The 21,759-nt window shown below is 40.8% G+C and overlaps 2 protein-coding genes across 3 annotated transcripts in view; one reads left to right on the top strand and one right to left on the bottom strand.

Annotated features, from left to right (window-relative positions):
• Positions 1 to 702, bottom strand: part of igdcc4 (immunoglobulin superfamily, DCC subclass, member 4) — a 61,552-nt gene extending 60,850 nt beyond the window's left edge. For both annotated transcript variants that reach the window (XM_061067551.1, XM_061067552.1), the window contains exon 1: positions 384 to 702. In XM_061067551.1, the coding sequence (XP_060923534.1) occupies positions 384 to 531 (148 nt within the window). In that variant the 5' untranslated portion in view covers positions 532 to 702. The remainder of the gene's footprint in view (positions 1 to 383) is intronic.
• A 10,787-nt stretch (positions 703 to 11,489) lies between these two features.
• On the top strand, positions 11,490 to 15,924 carry scamp5b (secretory carrier membrane protein 5b). The gene is made up of 6 exons (XM_061068640.1): positions 11,490 to 11,496; positions 11,853 to 11,972; positions 13,616 to 13,772; positions 14,387 to 14,488; positions 15,285 to 15,402; positions 15,742 to 15,924. The coding sequence occupies exons 1-6, from the start codon at positions 11,490 to 11,492 to the stop codon at positions 15,922 to 15,924; spliced, it is 687 nt and encodes a 228-aa protein (XP_060924623.1).
• The last annotated feature ends 5,835 nt before the right edge of the window (positions 15,925 to 21,759 follow it).

The following is a 21,759-nucleotide window of genomic DNA, read 5'->3' as shown; positions in this document are numbered from 1 at the left end:
TGAGAGAGAGGGAGGGAGAGAGAGAGAGAGAGAGAGAGAGAGAGAGAGAGAGAGAGAGAGAGAGAGAGAGAGACCCATGGAAGTGACAGCACTCCACTATAGCCCATAAGCCCCGGAGAGGCCACATGAGGTGAGCCCGGTTTTATTTCCATACACTGTGGATTATTCCACGGGTAGATGAGCGGTGGTCGGTATCGGACCGTGCAAGGTGCAAACCCCCCCAGTCGAGCCGCTCTCCTCTCCTCTCCTCTCCTCCCCTGCCCACTTAGTTGGGAGAAACTGCACTTTACTGGCCCGCCGTCTCACACCCATGCACTCCACTGTGAAAGAACAAAAAGAAAAAAAGACCCACACGGGATTGAAAGTGTGCGCTTTTTTTTTACCTTGCTCGGATGGACCAGAAAGCAGCGAAAGAAGACAGAGCAGCCAAATAGTCTCCACCGCCATGTACAGCCTCTGATTTCCACCAGCGGGGCAGCAGCGTGCGTCTATACAGCGAGCGAGCGGCTGGACCGTTACAGCGACATGCATATGCAGGAATCCGCTATTGTGTCCTCCGGTGGTGCGTAAAGGAAGAAACCAGTCCAATGTGCTCTCTCTGCTCCGCGCACTCCTCCGGCTCCTCTGCCCACAGCACGGCCGCGTTGGTCAGGGGCAGAGCCGTCGTGTCTCTCGGCGCTCCAACGCCATGTTGCGAACGAATGTTAGGAGTGTGTGTGTGTGTGTGTGTGTGTGTGTGTGTGTGTGTGTTGGCTGCTGGTCCACACACTCACATGCATGCGTGGACGCGCGCACGCACGCTCGCCCGACACTGGCTGGCTGCTCGTCGCTGGAGTCCTGAAAAGCTGCTGGTGATCCTAACACACACCCCTCCTGCTTTTTGTTCGGCTCCATGCCTTCCACCAACAACTCAGGAGGGGGAGCGATGCCAAAGCTGCTCACACACTTCATATCAAATTTGGCAAAAATGTGTATTTTACCCAGGCGCCCCCCATCTCTCTTTCTCTTTCTCTCTCTCTTTCTCTCTTTCTCTCTGTCTCTCTCTCTCAGTGTGTGTGTGTGTGTGTGTGCGTGTGTGTGAGTGTGTGTCTGGGACGATGGATGGCTTATAGCGTAATGTGCTTCATTCTGTGCAAGAGCAAAAAAAAAAGCAAGTGTGGTGAATGGTCTCTATCTGTAATGACTGCTAATATGTTGCCCTGAATGAACCCTGCAGTGCTGGAGACTGCGAGCATCACACACACACACACACACACACACACACACACACACACACACACACACACACACACACACATGCACATGTTTCATTGAGAACCCTGTCTTCACATCATGCTAACACTAGTTCATTCATATTTTTGTCGATTTATCTTTATCCTGTGTGTGTGTGTGTGTGTGTGTGTGTGTGTGTGTGTGTGTGTGTTTTATTCCCTCTCTGTGAGTGAGCCTGCACCTTTGTTTGTGCACATACATCCATGCATGGCTACATGGATGCTCGTGTGTGATTAAGCAGTTCTGGGTAAGAAAAGAAAAAAAAGCAGGGGAGGCACATGTTCTCCATGAGCCAGAACAAGCAGGAGGAGGAGGAGGAGGAGGAGGAGGGTGTGTGTGTGTGTGTGTGGAGAGGGGGGGGGGGGCGTCCCAATCAATCAACCACCTCGCCTCCTGCACCAAGTGCTCAGGGACCCACTGACTTTTGCATGCAACCACATAGTGTAGGAGCCAGCTGCAGCCCAGCCTCCCCAGACTAGACAAAGACTTGTGCAGCATCACTTATACCAGGAGCAGCACGATGAAGCAGGGGAGGGGAAGGCAGAGCTGCTACTTGTTACACTGGAGCTGTTCCAAAAGTGCAATATCCAGGCTTTGATGATGTGACCTGCGATCATAAATTGCCTGCTGGGATGAAAAGAACATGTATCACAGCTCATCAAGGAGTCATCTCGCACCATTTGAATTTTAAAGTGTGTTTTTGAATACAGGCTCCTTTTGTGTTTTTTGTTTGTTTTTTTCCTCTACAGCACTACACGCGTGCATGGAATGCTTTGTATATCGCCAACAACACCCAGTAGAAGAAGACAGCTCCTCATATTCAGCAGTAATGAAGGAGATACCTTTGATAATAATAGCTTGTCCACCAGATTTCCCATCGCGGTGTGTTCATTTAATACTGATATATAAGATTGATTTGAGCTGATGGAATGAAACGGGATGGATGCATTTCCCAGGTGTCTGATTAAAGCAAATGTCTGGGCCATCAGATTATGTGATTGCATTGGAAAACTAATAGCATTGCTGTGTCCTCTGTGATTGTGGTCAAGCCGTAATTTCCTTGCTTCTCATTTTCCCTCCCCAGCTGCTGTAGAATGATGAACACAAACTACCAGCTGCTCGCACATCACTAAAAGCACAATGAAGTCAACGTGCAAACCATCTGAAAGAAATAGCTTTAGTTCAATTTTGTCATAAAATGTTGTCAATACTTGGGCGAGTTGTTTGGCTGCGTACCCCGTACCATCACATTGTGTGTGGCTACTGTAGAAAGTGTGAACAAATAAAAGACGTACAAGTTGTGCAAAGCAGGGTGTTATTATACAGTGTAAATCTAAGTTTACATTGCAGCGACCACAGCCCAGACGGCCAGAAATTAACAACTTGTGTCCTGTCAGAACCTCAAAGGCTGAATCCAGTGGAGCCATGACCTGCTCCCAGTCATGTTCTTAATTAGAAGTAGCCTGATTCCCTTAAACCTGCCCTCAACACAGTGCAACAACACGTTGAAACCCCATCTGCAAATTGTTCCCCCCAGCAGACATGGCCGACCACTTGCTCCTGTGGATCATTTGAGATTGGGGTTTTTTATGATTCAACACCAGACTCTCATTTCCATACTTGAAGCAGATTTCTACAAATTCAAAAACAAAAATGTTCCAGGAATTCCAGCCACGAGTGGAGTTCCAGCAGCTTTCTTTTCACCGTCAAAGGGGGAAAAAAAGCCACGGTAGCCAAACAGCGAGCAGGCCAATAGCTGAGAAAATTATTTACACATTTGATACTCTGCCCACGGAGACCAATTAGTACAGTAAACTTGTCTGGCTCGAGTCAAAAAGCAAGAGGTTTTAGTGGTTTCTCCTGGCAGTGAGAGGTAGGCTGCTGTTGCTGTTTTTCCTCTCCGAAAACAAATGAGATCTTTTTGACTATAGACAATAATAAAATTGCTGGATGAGGAGCTGAGCAACTCTGCAGGACTCCAGGAAGTCCCTCAGCCCTGGTAACCATTTGTTTTCATGTTTATATAAAGATTACTTTTTTTCTTAAAATAACTGCATGGGATGAAATTAAACACGAGTGATTCTTTGTGCATCTGTGCTGTTTAAAGAATATTATCTGATCAGCTTACAAAAACCATCTGCCATCGTCAAATTAATGAGTTTCTCTTTTTAAGATTGTCAACGCTAGTGTAGTGGTCGTTGTAACTTGTCCGGTTTTTAAGCTCTGGAGCTACTTCAGAATTATTTCTTGTCATTAGTGAGTCCTGCTCACTTTTACAGCTTTTTAAAAACAGGCTATGGTGTGAGTGAAGTTAGAACACGTTGTTTTCATCTTACCTGGTTTATCTGCAATAAAGATTTTATAGTGAATTTCAAAGGTCTGAAACCGTACGAAGCATTACAGCAGCAAAACAATCTTTATGCTTTTTACTTTGATGACAAATTACTTAAAGGGAAGTGATTCTATTAATATTGCTGCCACTACAGAGATCAGTACCATTGACTCCAGAGAATGTTTCAGTCCGATACGGTCAAATTAAATAAACAAAGTATTGACATGATCTGGTGACGACTTTGACCTGTGGCTTGACCCAGTCATTCACCACTGCTGTAAATTATCAGAGGACGTAGAAGACCTATTCCACTCGTTCTACAGACTGACTGCTAGCGCGCTGCTCCGCCCCCAGACTTATATGAGCACATGCAACTGTTTATTAAGTTTTATGAATGGTGAACCTGCTGGGTGTCCAAATTACACCAAATCCGAAACTCCCCTTCCCTTGGCCATTCACAATACACATGCCAAGTGTGAAGTCGACAAGATGAATGATTTGTGTGGAATCTCATGGGAAGACTACTGTTAAAAAAAACTAACATTAAAATGAAATTATCACTGATTGTAAAAACTGAATATTTCACAGAAGGTAATTTTGCTTTGCATGATTGCATAACAAAACACACATGACACTATAGAATGAATTGTTTAACTGTAATAACAATGATTTATGGTGTCCTTCTACGAGCTAACGGCACATTATGGGTCCTGCCTAATGGTGATGACACACTTACTAACCATTACCACCAGTCATAAAGAACCCATACGTCATACTCAATGCAACATTCCAGTCATCACCACAAGAGATTGTGGGTGATTGAAGCAGTCGTTTAAGTAAATCGTCTGTGGAGAACATGAGATCAGACGAGTGTATTATTCTCACAGGGACCGAGAATTGTGATGATATGTATCTTGATGATTTTATTACAAGGTTCATTAGCCACCCTGTGGTGCATGGATCATAAAGTAGTCATACTGCATGACAGCAAGAATAATAATATACTGTAACCAATACATATCAACCACAGCGTTTTTGTGTAAACTAAGTTAGTAAAGACAGGGTCATTAAATTCCTATAATACATATATGTTCATGATTTCCTATGACGAGTTTTCAAAGGGCATCTAAATGATTATAAAACACAGATTTTCTTTCTTGTCGGCCTCACAGGAGTTTGAATCTCTGCTGGATTAAATAGCAATCAGTGTGTCTATGCATGGAAGTCAGTCACTGCCACAATTACTGCCCCCGTAAAATATGGTAATGACGATTATCTGCCATTCGCCTTTTTGCCTCCATTGTTATCTGGCCAATTATTTGGTAGCTTTTCAATCATCTAAGTCTGCAAAAGAGAGAAAAGTCAATTAGGCTTATGAGCTTTATTTGTATTTGTCAGATGTAAAAAGTTATTTCAAAAGAGTTAGCATGGGATTTCAAATTTAACACAATGATTATTCACCAGTGTCAATCATTTCTTGTCTTTGATGATGTTGTATTAATCTGCTTCTTGTCTGCAATGTTTTGGTTTCTTGTGTATGTTTGTCCTCTTTGTGAAGGAGTTTGTATTGTCTTTTTGAAATCAAGTTATTTATAATCATTATTAGTATTAATATTATCAAAATACAGAAGTCAATATTTGATGTAGTAGTCCAGAAATGATAACAGATATGATTTACATTATTCGCCTCACTTCCCCCCCTTTATTGTTTGTGTCCTTGTCTCCAGGTCACGTGTTACACTGGTGAGTGTGTGAGGTTTGCGTATTTGAATGCTGAGTACAGTAGCCTCCGTCGTGGCTGTCTTTCATCTCCCTCAAGGTCAGAGACACCTAGTTCCATCTGACAACAGTGTGTCTACTGAATTGGTAAGGAAATACCACCCACTCACCGGCATGGACAGATAGAACAGTGCCCCCTGCTGAAGGTGATGAGCAACGACCACACCAGGCCCAGACAGGAGCATGCATCATTCATGTCAACTGTACAAAGGGAGTGATGGTGATCAGAATGCTAAATGCAAGCTGTGTACCAAGACAGATATTTCTACGCTGTGCTCCATAGCTTCCTCTTCATCTGAGATAACTAAAAAAAAATCTGTATTCACGCACGACAGAACCAACCTTTGTGTCGTTAAAAAATAATTATAAAAAATCATAATACTGTATGTGTCCTTCGTTTCCAGCTGAGTTGAATCAACTGCAGTGATATGTTTAGTGGACAAACACTGCATGCTGCATGTCCATAGTTCATGTTTGTATATGTAAATGAGCTTGGTGTATGATTGCCCTACCACAATGTTATTCCACCTCCTTCCGCTGGAGGGGTGCCCTCCACATGCTTGGCCTGGAGGAAAGGGTCTCCATAGAAACTAAGACAACGGCGGCACATGGGCTTAGAGGGTGAGTGGGCAAATGCTTTTTTTCTATCACAGGACAATGACGCCGGGGTGCACTGGCACTGGGCCACAACTGAGAGCATCAAGCAGGGATATTGAGTGTCGAACAACAGACACTTATCTTTCCCTAATTTAAAGTGCATTTACTCACCCAGTGATGAGGATTAATAACTGTATACAATATGAAACAAGTGGACTAGTGTGTGTGTGTTTTTGTTTCTGTAACCTCTTGTGCAAACACCAACCTTGTCAGGACCATTGGAACCCATCCGGATCAAAGCCTGGTCCCGAGGAGGCAAATCTTCCTTTCTGGGGTCCTGCTTAGAGTTAGTTGTAAGATATGAATTGTGGTTAGGTTAAGGTTAATGTTATGTTTGTTGTTTGTTAAGGTTCTGGATACGGTTGGTGTTTGTTTGTCTATAATCAATGGAAGTCAATACAATGTCCCAATAAGGATAGAAGTACCTCCACATTTTACTGACAAAAATGTGGTTGACATTTTTTAGTTGAATAAAGCAATAACAAAACGGTTGTTTGTTTAAAATTCTTTGAAAAATAAAGATGTACTTTCAATTATGAATTTGCCTCCCTTCTTTGCTTTACTTAAATTTGGAATTTTATGAATCTAATTTTATTTACATGTTCTTAGATTATCTGTAGGAAAAATGATGCAAAAGATGTGAAATAAATGTTTCTGACGTTAGATAAATGCTCTCTCATCCTTCACTTCCTCTATTCTTCACCCTCTTTTCCTTATTTTTTCCTCCTACCCCTCTTATTCTCGCTCTGTCTTTCTCAATACTTCATTTCCTGCTTTCTGTACACACCCCATCCAGCATAATGACAAAGCGCGCAGCAAAGAGGGCCCAGAAAAGACCCATTGTGTCGCATCAATGCCGTGTTGGCAAAGCTCACGGGAGGGAAATCTGACTTTCCCAAGCGCTGCTGGTGAGCCGGAGGGGGGAGGGAGTAGGTGGGCTCAGTATGTATAGAGAACAGGCCATTACCGACTGAAAGAGGCAGCTCTCGTCCTAATTAGCTTAAAAGTAGCTTCTGAATCAGAATCTCATTCCGAAGGTGTGAGAGAAAGGAGCAAAGCAATGGTCCCTTCGATGGCGCCCGTGTTGGCTGTGGAGACGACAGAGGCAGAACGAGCAGAGGGAAAAAGAAAGAGAGATCACTTCGGACCAACTCTTCTCTGTGTGAGGCTTATGACATGGTGGCCTTCAAACAGAAGTTTGTCTAGACTGGAACTACCTCTGATAAATATTAATGGAGAGCGGAGAGGGAAAATGAGTGGAGGGACTGACAGTGTGAGATAATGGGAGAGAGAAGAGACAGCTGTAGCAGGCTTTCCATCCCTAGTGGCCTTGATACGACAGACAGTAATATGATGATTGAGAAAAGATGTATTCTTTTTATTGTCTGTTTCTAGAGAGTTGTACAGTAAAGCTAACATGTATTCCTGTTTTGGCTGCACTGAAACACTCTTATTTCCGGTACCAGGCAGGTCTCAGTGTGTTCAGACTGTAAACTCAGACATTCTGTGTTCTCCTGTACGTTGACTTCCACCTCTAGACGCTTCCATTACTGATTTGAATTTGTCTGTCTGTCCTGGGGAGAAGGATCCCTCACTTGCGGTTCTGTAAAAAGTTATTTTTCCCTGACTCTTTGAGGATGTCGCAGCTTGTTAAACCCTATGAGACAAATTTGCAATTATTTTGGCTGTACAAAAAAAAAAATTATAAATTGATTGACTGATGAATTTCAGTGCCAGGCCTGATGAATGTGCATTCTCCAGGGAATACCTGCCTCAGTCCGATATGAGCTGGGACACCTAACAAAGAGGTCAGGATAACTGTGTATCTGTTTGGATAATGGACGTTTGGATGAATGGATGCTCACAGCAGCCTTGTTTACATATGTAGACACATGATAAGAGCGATCAGCAGGTTCCACTCGCGGATGTCCATTCTACTTATCAAACAATTACCAGTTTATTTGCATCACAGCCTTATTTATTAAGTTATTTATTGTCATTACCTACCCAAGAGGTTGTAGTATCCTGCTGTTTGTCTGACTGTGAGCAGGATTCGCTAAAAACGACTGAACCTAAGATTTGGGAGAGATTTAATTAAGGGGCAGATACAGTTTTTTTTTCTTTCACCTCCTTAAACATTGCGAGGTCATGTGGTTTGGTTGTGGATTAAAGTATTTTGTATCAGATAATATTAATATTCAAGTACCTCAATATATAAGTAAGTGTTTGTAGGTACCACACTGCTCTTCAGTCCGCATAATTTCTTTATTTTGTGGCTGATGTCATTTATTTCATGAAACTATCTAAAAACAAAAAAAATTCTGATTTGCATTAGCATACTAATATTTATTCATCATCAAAGGGGCAGATCCCAATTTTGTTTTTTAATTTTTCTTGAATATTGTGAGATATGGTGTTCTTTAAAATGTTTGTGAATTTCTCAAGAAATAATGCACTGATCATGATAAAAATCAAGCACACTTAGATGAGTAATATCTGTGAGCGTGTGTGAAATTTGGTGCAGCTTGATTGAATGTAAGGGGACTGTTGAGCTCTCCTGAGTAACATTCTTGTTTCCACTATTTGACTTCTTCTGGCTTGCAGTTGTTTTGCTGAGGAATTTAAGACGCACATCTAATTGATACATCAGGCTCCAACAGACCTTCATCAGAGAGTGTTTCGTTCAAATGACAAGGATCACACTGCTGCATAATTGCCTTGCACTGCTAAAAGGTGTGAAATGAAGTGAAGACACTGGGATGACACGTCTCCACATTTGGTTAATTGTTGATTTCAAAAGAAGTCTTAATGAATACACCCTGGGAGTAGTTCATTGCTGGTGACTACTCCTACTTTGAAACATTTAAAACCTACTAACATCTTGCTTTTGTGAAAATGAAGAAAGTATTAAGCATTACCGTATTAACATATATTGCCATTAATCTACAGTTAAAATCTGAGATTTTGAACTTGAACATGAAGATTTGTTATTAGCAACACTCATCACCTCCCTTGAGGTTTCTTCACACAGGTTTTGCAGCTCAGTGGCACATTTATGTAAGAAAGACAATACCAATCCAAATAGCCTCCTCCTGCTTTGGCTATTGGAGCACCTTGCAGGTACAGCTGATCTTATAGCTCAGGTCAGGTGATATAGTTAAAATGAAATTGTTATTGATAAATAAAAGACTGATTGCTTCCAATAAGCAACTGAAAAGAGCACCCACCTAAAACAGAAACAACATCTAAAACACTGGTGGTGTGTTATGGACTTATTTATTGGGAGCTAACCCATCAACTTGTGTAGTAGTGTAATCTCATGTATAATATCCTAAAAAAAAAAAAAAAAAGTGTTACTAACCATTAAACCTTCAGTGTCTGATATTTATTTTTTTACTTATTCTCAGTTGGTGAACTTGCACTTGATTAATGTCACTGTAACAATATAAATGCTGTAAAACTACCAAGGCATTAATCCTTCAGTTATATCATGAATTACAGTTCAGCAACTTGCTTAAAGTGTAACAGTGAAACAGCATCACCAGCTGGAGTCCACACAGTATCTCATATTCAAGTTTGCAAACCTGGGCAGTGACCTGACCTGATAGCATTTTTTTATTTAATGTGTTTCAGCTGAACTCGCACACAGGGATTTGGGATCATAGTTCCAGTTACGGAAGAAGGATTCAGGTTCTTTACTAAAGAGTAATTACAATACAAAAGTACTCCATTACATGTATTGGTTCAAGAAAACTACTTTACTTTGTACTTTAAATATAAAACACTCATGATGATATAGATATTATATAGAATATCCACTATCAGCGGTATATTATCGGATCATTATTATTGATGCATGTAGTTGTGACCAACAGAATTATGTAACGTATAACAATGCATTTAGACTCTGTTGCCTGTGTCAGCAGATGCACAGTTTACAAAGGCATAGAGGTAATGATGTCTGATCTGCTGAGTGGGCCACATGGTTTTCATAGTGCTGCCATACAAGCCAGGAACCAATCAGATTTACCTTTGGCCTCAGCCTACCCTCAGGTTTGGCTCGAAGCACTATTGCGATTAAAAGTTTGAGACACCTGCTAACGCTAAGGTACATCTGAAGGCATGTCCCTAACATCATCATGTGGTCGCTAACATTCGCTCACATCAACTGTCTGATGGTTAGCATCTTAATGAATGCGGTAAATCATCAAACGTATAAGGGATGTTCTAAATCTTCGTCCGATGTTCTAAAATAAAAGTCAAATTTTTTAAACCAACTGTATTTTTTTACCACTTTTTAAATCTTAATGTGAAATGAGACAACGGAGGAGTACAATCAGCTCTCTAATGTGGAGAAGTATTTTGTATCGTTAAATCGAATACTCCCAATACAGCCTCCATAATATTAACTCAGTGCAAGAGATAAGCAAATTATTTTCTACACCATCACCATTTTACAGTCTTGATATGTGTGGCTGTTAGCTCCGATGTACAATATAATAAAATTACTTGTATGTTGTATTTATGCAAATCTTTCGTCAAAATTTCCAAAAATAAATATTAAAGTTTCAATCACGACAGAAATATACTACAAGTGTTTGATAGGCTGGTTTCAGCACCATGGACAGAGAGCTGAACAGTGATTGGATCAACAATATACCGTCAAGGATTAGAATAATCCGCCTATTGGTCTGAAAAGTGACAGCAGCTTTACGCACGGTGATTGGCCCACGGTCGGGATACTTAGGATTTGTTGCTCGTGCCATAGCGTCAATAAGAAAATATTATTATAGTCTCATAGTTTGCCTGCAGAAATCGTCCGATTGCCTTAGTTATAGTTCGTTCAACACGCAGCTGACGCTCTGAGAGGAGACCGTGCGCAAAGAGAAGCGGCTGCTCTCTGGAGGAGGTAAGCAGATTATAGGTTTCCCTTTGGAATCCGTAATTCCTGCCTATGATGGCCAGCTCTCTGTCAAACTCTCCGCACATGTACATGAATATCTCCGCCTCATTTATCCATCAAGTGCAGATTGTGAATGCAGCCGGCGCGCGTTTTTAGAGGTCCGCAGAGGCGTGCGAGCGTCTTCTCCCCTCTGTGTGTGTCTGTGTGCGTGTGTGTGTGTGTCTGGTGTGTGTTCTTGGTCGTTAAAATGTAATCACCACCATTGAGACGTGCCTGGAGGGCTATCTTATTAAATCTCCCGACAGAAAGTCTCAGTTTATCGTATAGCTGCCTCTGTTAAATGTTTTATTCCCTGAAATTACTCTGCTCTATTTGGCAACGGAAAAAAAAGATGTACTCACACACATATGTAAAATAAACTGCAAATTAACACATGCATACAGGAGCTATGGAAACTAGTCCCAACCCGCAGTGTCTCCTTGTGTTACAGGATCAACAGACTGAAGAAGGAGCGAATCTAAGCTGCAGACTTGAGAGTGTATCCACATGGCAGGTCGGTCCTCTTTTCCCTCTCACCACCATGTTTCTCCTATTACCCCCACACACACACACACACACACACACACACACACACACACACACACACACACACACACGCACACACACAAACACACACACACTGACCCTGGTTCTGCTGGAGGGTTTGTCCTCTTAAAAGAGAGCTTAAAGTGTTTGCTCATATTTACTTGTCATTTTTTAAGTTCTTGACATTACTGTGTGAAGTGCCTTGAGAAATATATGTGTTATAATTTTAAAATGCTGTCATATAGAATTTGCCTTATGTATGCATGGATTCATGTATATATTTATGTATATGTGTATATACTATACTGTACTATTTTTTTGCAGAACCCAATTTCCCCCCACTGCCCGGATTCATTCCACTCAAGCCATGTTTCTACCAGGACTTTGACGAGATCCCTGAGCAGCATCGCAACATGTGCAAGAAAATGTACCACCTGTGGATGTGTGAGTGGGACATTCAGCACGTCATTTTTACAATGCAATGTATGTGATGAATAGATAGTTAACTGCAGGACTTAGATCACAGCTATGAAACATTAAACTGATTCTTTCCTCAGAACAACGGCAGAAATCACCTGGGTTCTCCTGGAGGTCCCACTAACCTCTCCTGCACGTTTAGCTCATGATAAGAACTACGTAACAGAAGGCTGGTGGTTTACAAGGATTCTTTTACTCCAAAAACATTTTTACTTTTATTGGCGCAGGCTGTAACATCCTGACTGGTTTATTTGCTAATGAGTCATGGCACTGACCAGATGGCATTGGTTTGAGCGGAGCAGTTAACTTTAAAATTGTGTTAAATAATTTTCACCAGAAGCACTTTCATCAAAGTTTATTACACCATAAACAAGCGGCACAATGGTGTTTGTGATGCTGCTCTGCTCTGGAGGCTCCCTGCCCGTCCATGAAGGCAGGTGAGGGAGGAGAAAGCAGGGGAAGAGCAGCAAATTAAAAGCCATGTAGGTAGATGTAGGTGCCATGACGCTTACTTAGCATGGTAGAAAAAGATTAACAAGATGATTAACTGTAAAGGATGGCATGAAAATAGCGTAAACAAAGGAGGGGCTGGGATACGGATGATGCAAAGGTTGCAGCTCACCACAGCTGATTTGATCTGTTTGCAGGGTACAGTCAATAATATGTTTTCCATGAGGAATAATCATATTAACACACATGTATTTGTTAACTCTCTGTCATTACCTCTTTTCTTTTTGCAGGTGATAAACATAAACAGGTTTTCAAAGTCTCAATCTGCTTCTGGATGTGCTGCTTCTCTTTGCCCCTCTTGTTTCTATTGGTCATTCTTGGATGTGCATCGCCATATGTTACACTGCACTACATATTGCATGCACATTGCTTTTTCATCAGTTCGTTTCTCTCTCATGGCATTAACAGCCTGATTTGTTTTGGGTTACTGCCATGCATCGGGGAAATTGAAGTGTTTGTTTAATATCTGTCATGTTGCAGCTGTGTTAAGCTTGATAATGTTCCTACGAGGCACTTTACATTTTCTCTGCGGACCACAGTTTGAAACTTTGCTAGTTTAGAGAAGAAATATGGAAGCAAAGCACGGAGATTCAATTAGCACATAAGTGCAAGTTATGTAGAGAGGACAGTCGATTCATAACATTACTGAGAATGACTAGAACAGGAAACACACAGAAAGGCTATTCAGGGAACACAAGCCGTCCTGCGTGTCTAATTAGATATTTCACAGTATGTTTAATGCATGCTCCCTGCGTGGGTTTTCTCTGGGTACTCCTGCTTCCTCCCACTGTCCAAAGACATGGTGCTTAGGTTCATGGGAGACTCTAAATTGCCTGTAGGTGTGATCCTGGATGGTTGTTTATCTCTGTATGTTGGTCCTGTGATACAACGGCCACCTGTGTACCACGCCTCTCACCCAATATTGGCTGGGATTGTCTGCAGCTCCCCTCTGACCCTTAAAGGATAAGCTGCATGAATAATAAATGGATGGGCATTAAGTTAAGGCTGCCTGTCTTCATCTTCGTGCATGTATTTGCGTGTATCAGATATAGATGATGTGGTGCTTCTTTGCCTAAAATATCTCTGCTGCGCTCCCACAGTGAACAGCGCCACACTCGCAGTAAATCTCGTGGGATGCTTCGTCTGGATGTTCGGTGGAGGTGGAGTCACCAACTTTGGACTGGCCATCATCTGGCTCCTCATGTTCTCTCCCTGCTCTTACGTCTGTTGGTTTAGGCCCATCTACAAGGCCTTCAAGTAAGTCACATAAAAAATCCTGACATTGTAGTTGTTAAGTTGTTTAACTGCATTTTGCTGGTGCAGTTGTTGTAAAGAAGGAATAACTTAATGCCCCTTTCTGTATCAAGAGTTGTGCAATGATGTTGGACATATAATTGGTCCCTGATTTAGAGACATCTTACATCACAATGCATTTTCTTCTCATGTCATGTAGATAACCATGGATCTGATCCTCATACTTTACAGCTGAGAAACTCAGGAGCTTCACAAATTTTCCACATCTTCTCTAAAGCACAAACAATTTTTTCTGAAGATTACATTTGTGTTTTGTTATGCCTTACATTGTACTTTGTGGAGACAATGTGATAAGTAACAGCTCTGCCCTCTCAGAATGTAACTATGGAAAGGCTTCATTACATCTTCCTCTCTCTTTACCTGTAAAAACAAATTTGTACGCTTTGTATGGTGGCAACCTTGTGCAGTCCAGAGTTACCAGAGGCTTCTATATTAGAATATTTAAATTAGGATCTTGTGTTTGAATAATGTCTTTATCTCTCAGAACTAAGCATTTCTGTTGTGAGTTGGGGGAAGCCTGTGTGTTTATTATCATTATTATTTTTTTTTTTTCTCAGGAATGACAGCTCCTTCAACTACATGCTGTTCTTTTTTGTGTTCATGGCCCAAGTCGGCATCAGCATCATTCAAAGCATCGGCATCCCTGGCTGGGGAGTGTGGTAAGAGAAGAAAATAATTATCTCTTTCAAATTGTTTTAAGAGCTCACAATGCTGACAGCATTAAGAAATTAAATTATTTAAATTGATCATTTTTATATGTTTAGCAATTTTTCCATTGAAGTCATCTCTTTTATATTTATGTGGTCTTTCAAGTCAAATCGTTTAGAAGGATTTAAATACATTTCTCAAGTATAACAAGCTATAGAGTCAGTGTCTTTGGAGCCAGTCAAGTGCAACTCAAGTGCTTCAGTCACAGTTAAAGTTCTTTCATATTTCTTCGAGCATTTTTAAGTTAGTCATTAACTTTTCTGCTAAAAGCTAACAATAAAAATCAGAAGTGGTTTTCTGTAGAAAGCTAAGTCAGTCTTTGAGAGAACACTTCAATGCAGACAGGTAGACTGTCCTCTTTCAACGGTTTCATTAACATGTCAATGATGGGTCGTCAGAAATTACCCTCATTTAACATTTATGATGTTCCTGTTATTAGATTTTGAGAGGCTGTTAAAGCCATCCTCGAAATGTCACCTGACTCAGGCTGATGATCAGGAACGAATGTTATGACAGCCACCATAAGGTTTATAAATGTCACCATGTGCAAATGGACCTCCTCATGTATGAGCCATAAAATTTTTAATCTTTATATCTCAGCAATTTAAGTCCACAATTATTGGCATTTAACGTCCAGATGTTCATTGGAAGTATCCTGATGAGGTATATAATATAATGCATTCAAGGTCTAAAATTCAGTACTTTTCTGGATGAAATTTGGTAAATGCAATCTCTGTCTTTTTTCAGTGGTTGGCTGGCAACCATCTCCTTCTTCAGCTATAATATTTTTATTGCACTGGTAATGCTGATCCCTACGATCATGTTCACGGTTGTGGCCACGCTGTCCTTCATCGCCCTCACCAGGGTAAGAATTTGAACTTTTAAAAAAGAGAAATGTAGAGAGGTACTCTGGAGTGATGACTTTTGGGATGTTTTATTCAACAGATGTGATATCATTTCATCAAAAGCATTTCTGGTGTTTTAATCCTTATAATATAATCTTCTGCAGATGTTACAGATTCCTTTATATTTTGATGTGAGGGAAAATAATAAATGGGCCTTTATCAAGTCCAGAAATCTAGATTGATTTAGATGATTTAAACTAACTTGGTCTAATTGAAAAAACTATTTAATACTATCAGCTAAAATTCATGCAACCATAATGGTTTTGTTGATAATAACTTGTTGTTTTACCTTGCTGCAGATCCATAATTTCTACCGTGGCAGTGATGGCAGCATGTCCAAAGCTCAGGCGGAGTGGGCCACTGGCGCCTGGAAGAACCCTCATGTCCAGGCCGCGGCCCAGGAAGCCGCCATTGGGGCCGCGACCGGAGGCATGCAGCAGGGTCAGTACTCCAGCCCACAATATAACGACAACCAGGTGTAAACGCTTCAAGAGAGGAGGTGTCAAAGAAATGACGTAACAGTGATGCCAAAGATTGAGTGGCAGGGTTAGGAAGGATCTTAGCACGTATGTATTAAGTTAAGAAATGTTACAGGAGAAAATACTGGCATATTTGAACATGTTCAGGTTTTATATCTGATTCAGCAGAAATTATCAGAAAGTATTTAATTATTTGGCAGATAAATATTTCATTGGGACGCTGGTTTTCACCTTCCAGTGTTATGCTGACTATTTGTATATGTTTTATGATATTTCTAATGTTTATTTTCCTGTTTAAAACGTTGTAACTAGTTTTGAATGTGCATGATACTTTAGAGGCTCCATTATGAGAGCACTGTGTTTTGTGTTGAGCTGCAGTATGAGCGGTTTTCCAAAAAGGAGGGAAGGAAAAATACAAAAATTTCCTTCAAAAATGATTTGCGACAACCTCGATGTCATTAAGATTAAATTGGTTTTGACTCATTTATAAATGTATCTATAACTGATATGTTAAATTGATATGTAATATTTTAGAGAGACTCAGGGTAAATTAATTGCGATTTTGTGATTGTATTTAAAACGATGCCACTTTCTGTGACCTCGGCAAGATTTAATCATGTTTCTATGCAGTTTATCAATGAGTGCACTGTGAAATTAAAGAGGGTTGCAATGTGGAAAACGAAACGTGTCTCTATTACAATATGAAACATTGTTATTATAAGACTTTGGCTGGATTTAAATTGGAACAGAAAGTTAAATCTTACTTGAAGCGGCCTCTATGATACCTCTTGAAAACATTAGATGGTCATCACACAGGAATTTACTCAGTTTGAATTAGCTCCTCGTAAATTAGAAAACAATAAAGCAAAAAATATAATAGGTTTTATGTTGATTTTCAGTTTAGCAGCTGCTTTCTTTAGTAAATCTGCTGCTGTGCGGCTGATTGACCACTGAGAGGCGCTGAAGGTTTGTAGAAAGAAATAAAAATGCTGTAATTTACACAGATTACCTTCATTCATCCTTCACAGATCGTAATCTGCATTCACTGTAGTTCCTTTTATTTCCAGTTTCTCAATATTTTTCTTTTTTTAATCACTCGTTCCTCCTTGTTCTTCCTCCCCATCACACGAAATGGGAGCTACGGAAATCCAGCACTAAACAAACACCCAGAGAAACAGATATAACGTATTGTGTTATCTTATTCTTATATGATGTTATTTTTTCATCACAAGGAAACTGTTACATACATATTCATTTGTAGCCATTGTGTTATACATTATAACAAATAATTTGTTTGCAAATATTTATTGTATTATTATGGACTCACGCAAGGTAGTTTTCTTTGCATATATCATTCTTGTTTCTTGCCTGAGTTTTTGATATACTGGCTCCATTAAATTAAGACACATCACTCAATCATAAAAATGTTATTTTAAAATGTTTCCAATACATTCCACATAGCAAATGTTACAGCTGCTACAGTTTAAGACTGTTTAAATAGAAAATGTAAATATGAGATGCATTCTTGTCCTGCAGGTGGCAGTGTTGGTCCTTTAAAGCCGTTTGCACACGTCCTTCCACCAGTGGCACTACATGACATTTGTTTTTCCTCCCATCTGTCTATTTATGAAGCCTCTATAAGAACACAAGGAATCTGAGATAGTTAAGGTGATTGATGCCACTTGCCAAACTAAAAATTGTGTTTTTTCTATGCAGCAAACACAATTTCTCACTTGACGTGCTGTGAGCAGGTGACCATCATAAATTAGATTCAAAATACACTTTAAAGGGATTCATCGGTGGACGTGCTGCTCCCTTCAGTCTGCCTCTGCCTGCGTCGTGAGAGTGATAGAATTACTCGGAGGAAAGGGGGTGAAATTATACAGCGATTCCAAAACCCAGAGGACCTTCCAACAGCCACCAACAAACACTGTAATTGCCACACACATGGAAATCTCCTGTGACAAGCAGTGACAGCAAAGGCACGCGCCTTCAGGTAAACAGGAGTGGTTGTCAGCTACAGAATGCACTCATTGATCACAAGAGATAGAGACTGTAAAATTGTTTTCTCCTTTTACCATTATATGCTGTCCTTCCGTAAAAAAAAATATGATGGGGATAAACTACAAACCTCCAGTCATTTCTTTCTGCGGATCTGACTTGGATGCCAACTGTGTGTCGGGATGAGCCCCAGTGGGCTAGAGTAACTTGGCTAGTGAGGGGATCCAAACTGGCCATGGTACACAGTAGAAAGGGCCTACAGAGCTGTATTGGGGCTGTACTGCAGTTGCTTGTTTGTGGTATGCAAAACGGTTTATCTTTGATGGAAGATGGAAAATGCCTCTAGCATAAACTAGACCTTGGATAGGTCAGATGTGGAGTTATGTCTTCACCCACCTGATGAGTGCAATTACAACTCTCAAGTGCCTTCTTACTCTGGTTTTGAACTCCACCACTTAGGCCTGGGAAATACTGTATCTGCTGTTAAATGTTCCACTTTGTTCTTCAACTAGCAGCTAACTTTGTTACTTTATAGCTGCAACATCTAGGAAGTGAACAAAAACAGTTGTGAGCTGCAAAACCATAAACCAAAATGTGAGAAATACCCTTAAAAGGATAAGTCCATGTGTGTGCTGTTTCTTGTGGGAATCAAAAAAGTGATTTACTTAATTTAACAACATTAAGAATTTAATGACATGCAACAAGGTTTGGGGAACAGAAAATGTGTGGGGGGTCCATCTGAGGGGAACCGTGTGAGCTAAAGTAGACAAGGGACACAAGATCTCTCCGTTGTATTTGTCATGCAATATGTTGCAAGAATGCCACACACATACCATCTGGTACACATGTGGAGTTATGTGCTCACACACTGATGTTTGCAGTTATGCTTGTGCATGTATAAAGGAAGCTGGGGTCCTAATATGACCTCTGAGGTCACAGACCCGCAAAGACAACCCGTAGCTTAAATGTAAAATAATCAAGACGAGCAATTCCATTAACAAAGAAGTGCACTCTTCCTAACATAGAAATTTACAAAGATTCAAAAAATAGAGCAAACTCATTAGCCAGTCTATATAGACAAAGTGGACAAAGATTAATGGTGAGCACGTGACAAGAATCAAGATCATACTGTTTAGACTGAGTTTACCTATAGAAACAGGCTTGGATCAATGTGTTGGTGTGAGTCGTTAAACTGTTTGTGGATGTGTATCTGCAGCCTGAGGTTAAGCAAACTGGGCACTTAATGATCAAGCTGATTTAAGGTAGAATAAAAAGTACAATAGTAGAATGGAGATTAACTAAATGAAACTATTTCACTGACATCATCAAAAGTTTGTCTTGTTTTATAATAGGAATTAGACGTGTGTCTCTCATGTGGAAAAACTGAGGTAACGTGGTAATGGTTTACAAGCTATATAATCATGGGAACATTTTGACTTCATTACAAAATAGTTACACCCTACATTAACATAATGAGCAGTGCTTTAAGTTAAGTCTGGCTGCACACGTATTAAATCCTGCTAACTATCCTGAAATGCATCATTATTACACTGCTAAACTGAAAATGTATGCGTTTATATTAATGTTATTCTGAAAGATATAATTTTAGGAAACAAACCTTTTGCTTTTATTGTTGAGAGTTAGATGAGATAAATACCCCTCTGATATCTGTAACACTAAATGTTGCTCCTGGACAAAGGAATCGTTTGGATTTCCCTTTTAAACTGTGACTGTAGCTTCATATTTACCAGGCAGATACTTTGGGAGATTGTATTGATCTTTTCTTCATAATCCCGTGAGAGAGGGTAAGAGAGTGTTTCCCAGAAAGTTAAACTATTCCTCTAACAGCAAAGTGACCTTTGAGGGTGCAGCCCCAGCTGGACTTTGATATTTCGTGTTGACACAGACTCAAACAAACACACAAATCTGCAGCTCCACCAAAGCTATTGGCATCACGCAGTAAACCATCCCACCCTTGATAATTTTTACATGTGCATGATGATGAGGAGTCACAGCTTCCAGCCAAGTCCTAGGGAGGGGTCACCCACTCGTCTGGAGCTGGGCCATGCTAGTCAGCTTCAGCAAGGGAGCATCCCTTCCACCAGTCTGATGATGGCAGTCTTCCCCCTGACGGCGCAGGAAACTGGGACAGTGGAGGCTGGAGACTGAGTCTGGTGAAATATGGGCCTGTCAGAGGGGAGAGAGGCTGAGCAAAGAGAGAGAGAGACTGGCTCCCTTCGGAACCAGTGGAGTGCCTGGTGGTGGAGCAGGGGACTTTACCAATTAAGGCCATATGCCTAAGTCTCCCATCTACAAGATCTCCTCCAATTTCCTGGAACTTTCCACATGAACATCGGAACTTCAGTTGCTCACTTTCAAGGAATGAAAGCCTTAATTAGAATGTATTGCCCTGTTCTGGACTCCCAGGGATCGGTTTGCATACCCCTTCAAATTGATGAGCAGGGAAATTGAAAGAAAGTAAGTTGTAAAAATAAGGATTTTTTCTTTTCTTTTTTGCAGCAGATACCAAAAAACAAGCCAGATGTTTCCTCGATGAGGCAGGTGGGTATTTAAACTGTCAGGCGCTGCTCTCCCCTGTTTGTTGGGGCTGCGACACAAGTTTCCTCTTTGCTTTGTGGAACGGCCATCCCTTTGGAAGTGGAGTGTTGAGGCAAGTGAAATGTTTAACTCAGATTTATATGGCGGCAGCAGCTCCGCATAAAGTCGGCAAAGGAAGAGCTATTATCAAAACAAATGAGGCAGAATCTGCAGCTGCATGTAAATCAGAACACGTTTCCCCCTCCTTCACTATTGAAACGGTTTCAGCCATTCACTATCTCCCAGCCTGTGGTTTCTCATCTGTCTCCTTTCTTCCTCTACAAAGCCAGCCTTTCCTCTTACCTTCCCCGTGCAACAATGTGTTTATCCCTACGGAAATGAAGATTTCTTCACATCTTTATTCATTTAATTAGGTCTCAAAGCAGAGCCGGAGCCAGAAGATGAATTACCTGTGGCCTTGATATTGTGCCATAGAATCTCTACACAGTAGGCTCTGCAGAAATTAGACCTTAAGTCTGGAGGTGGGCTTTTTGGCAATGTCAGCTCACTAGACAGTCCCTATTTTCTCTTTCCACTAAATTCAATTATCCTCACATAAACCTGCTGCAGTGAAGAATGGGGGTCTTAAGTTCTGTCTTTCAGCTCTGTCTCATTGTAAGCCAGCTCGTCAAATTAGGGTGGAGTCGCTCAAGACTTTGTCAACAGTTAGTCTTTTTATTGGAGGAAAGTCAAAGTCATGTCTCTGAGAACTTTGGAACTTTGCTGGAGCTGAGCACTCTGCTCTAGAAGAATTAAATCTTGCAATTTAGCATAAACAAATAGCAAACTGCCTGAGAGATATTACAAACAATTAAATAAAGATGTATGCATTCAGAAACAGCTTAATTAAGCTCTTGCACATGCTACAGAGACAACAAGCCAGATTAAACACAAACAATAATTATAATTATTTAAATACAAACACATGTGACCTCAGCACGAACTAATATAAAAGTTGGGTCCCAATTCAGGGGCCACCTCCTCAAGAGGCCGAAGTCTTTCCTGCACATGAGGGAGGTGGTCTTTGTGGCCACGGAGACTGTGAAGGCTCAAACTAAATTAGTCTACAGAGAATTTCATTGATCACTGTCACCTGCTTGTTGCATCCTATTTGCACTCGTGTTGCAACAGAGCTGCAGTTTGACAAGTATTGATGCCCCTTGGTTTTTTCACGTGTGCACCTTAGGTTGAGTCACAGGGTCCAGTTGCCTACAACAAAGCCTTGGATAGGTTGCAGCC

This window comes from Limanda limanda, chromosome 3 (genome assembly GCF_963576545.1).
Source record: "Limanda limanda chromosome 3, fLimLim1.1, whole genome shotgun sequence".
NCBI classification, from domain to species: domain Eukaryota; kingdom Metazoa; phylum Chordata; class Actinopteri; order Pleuronectiformes; family Pleuronectidae; genus Limanda; species Limanda limanda.
Note: the sequence above shows the minus strand (reverse complement) of the source record. Positions and strands in the feature narration are given on the sequence as shown.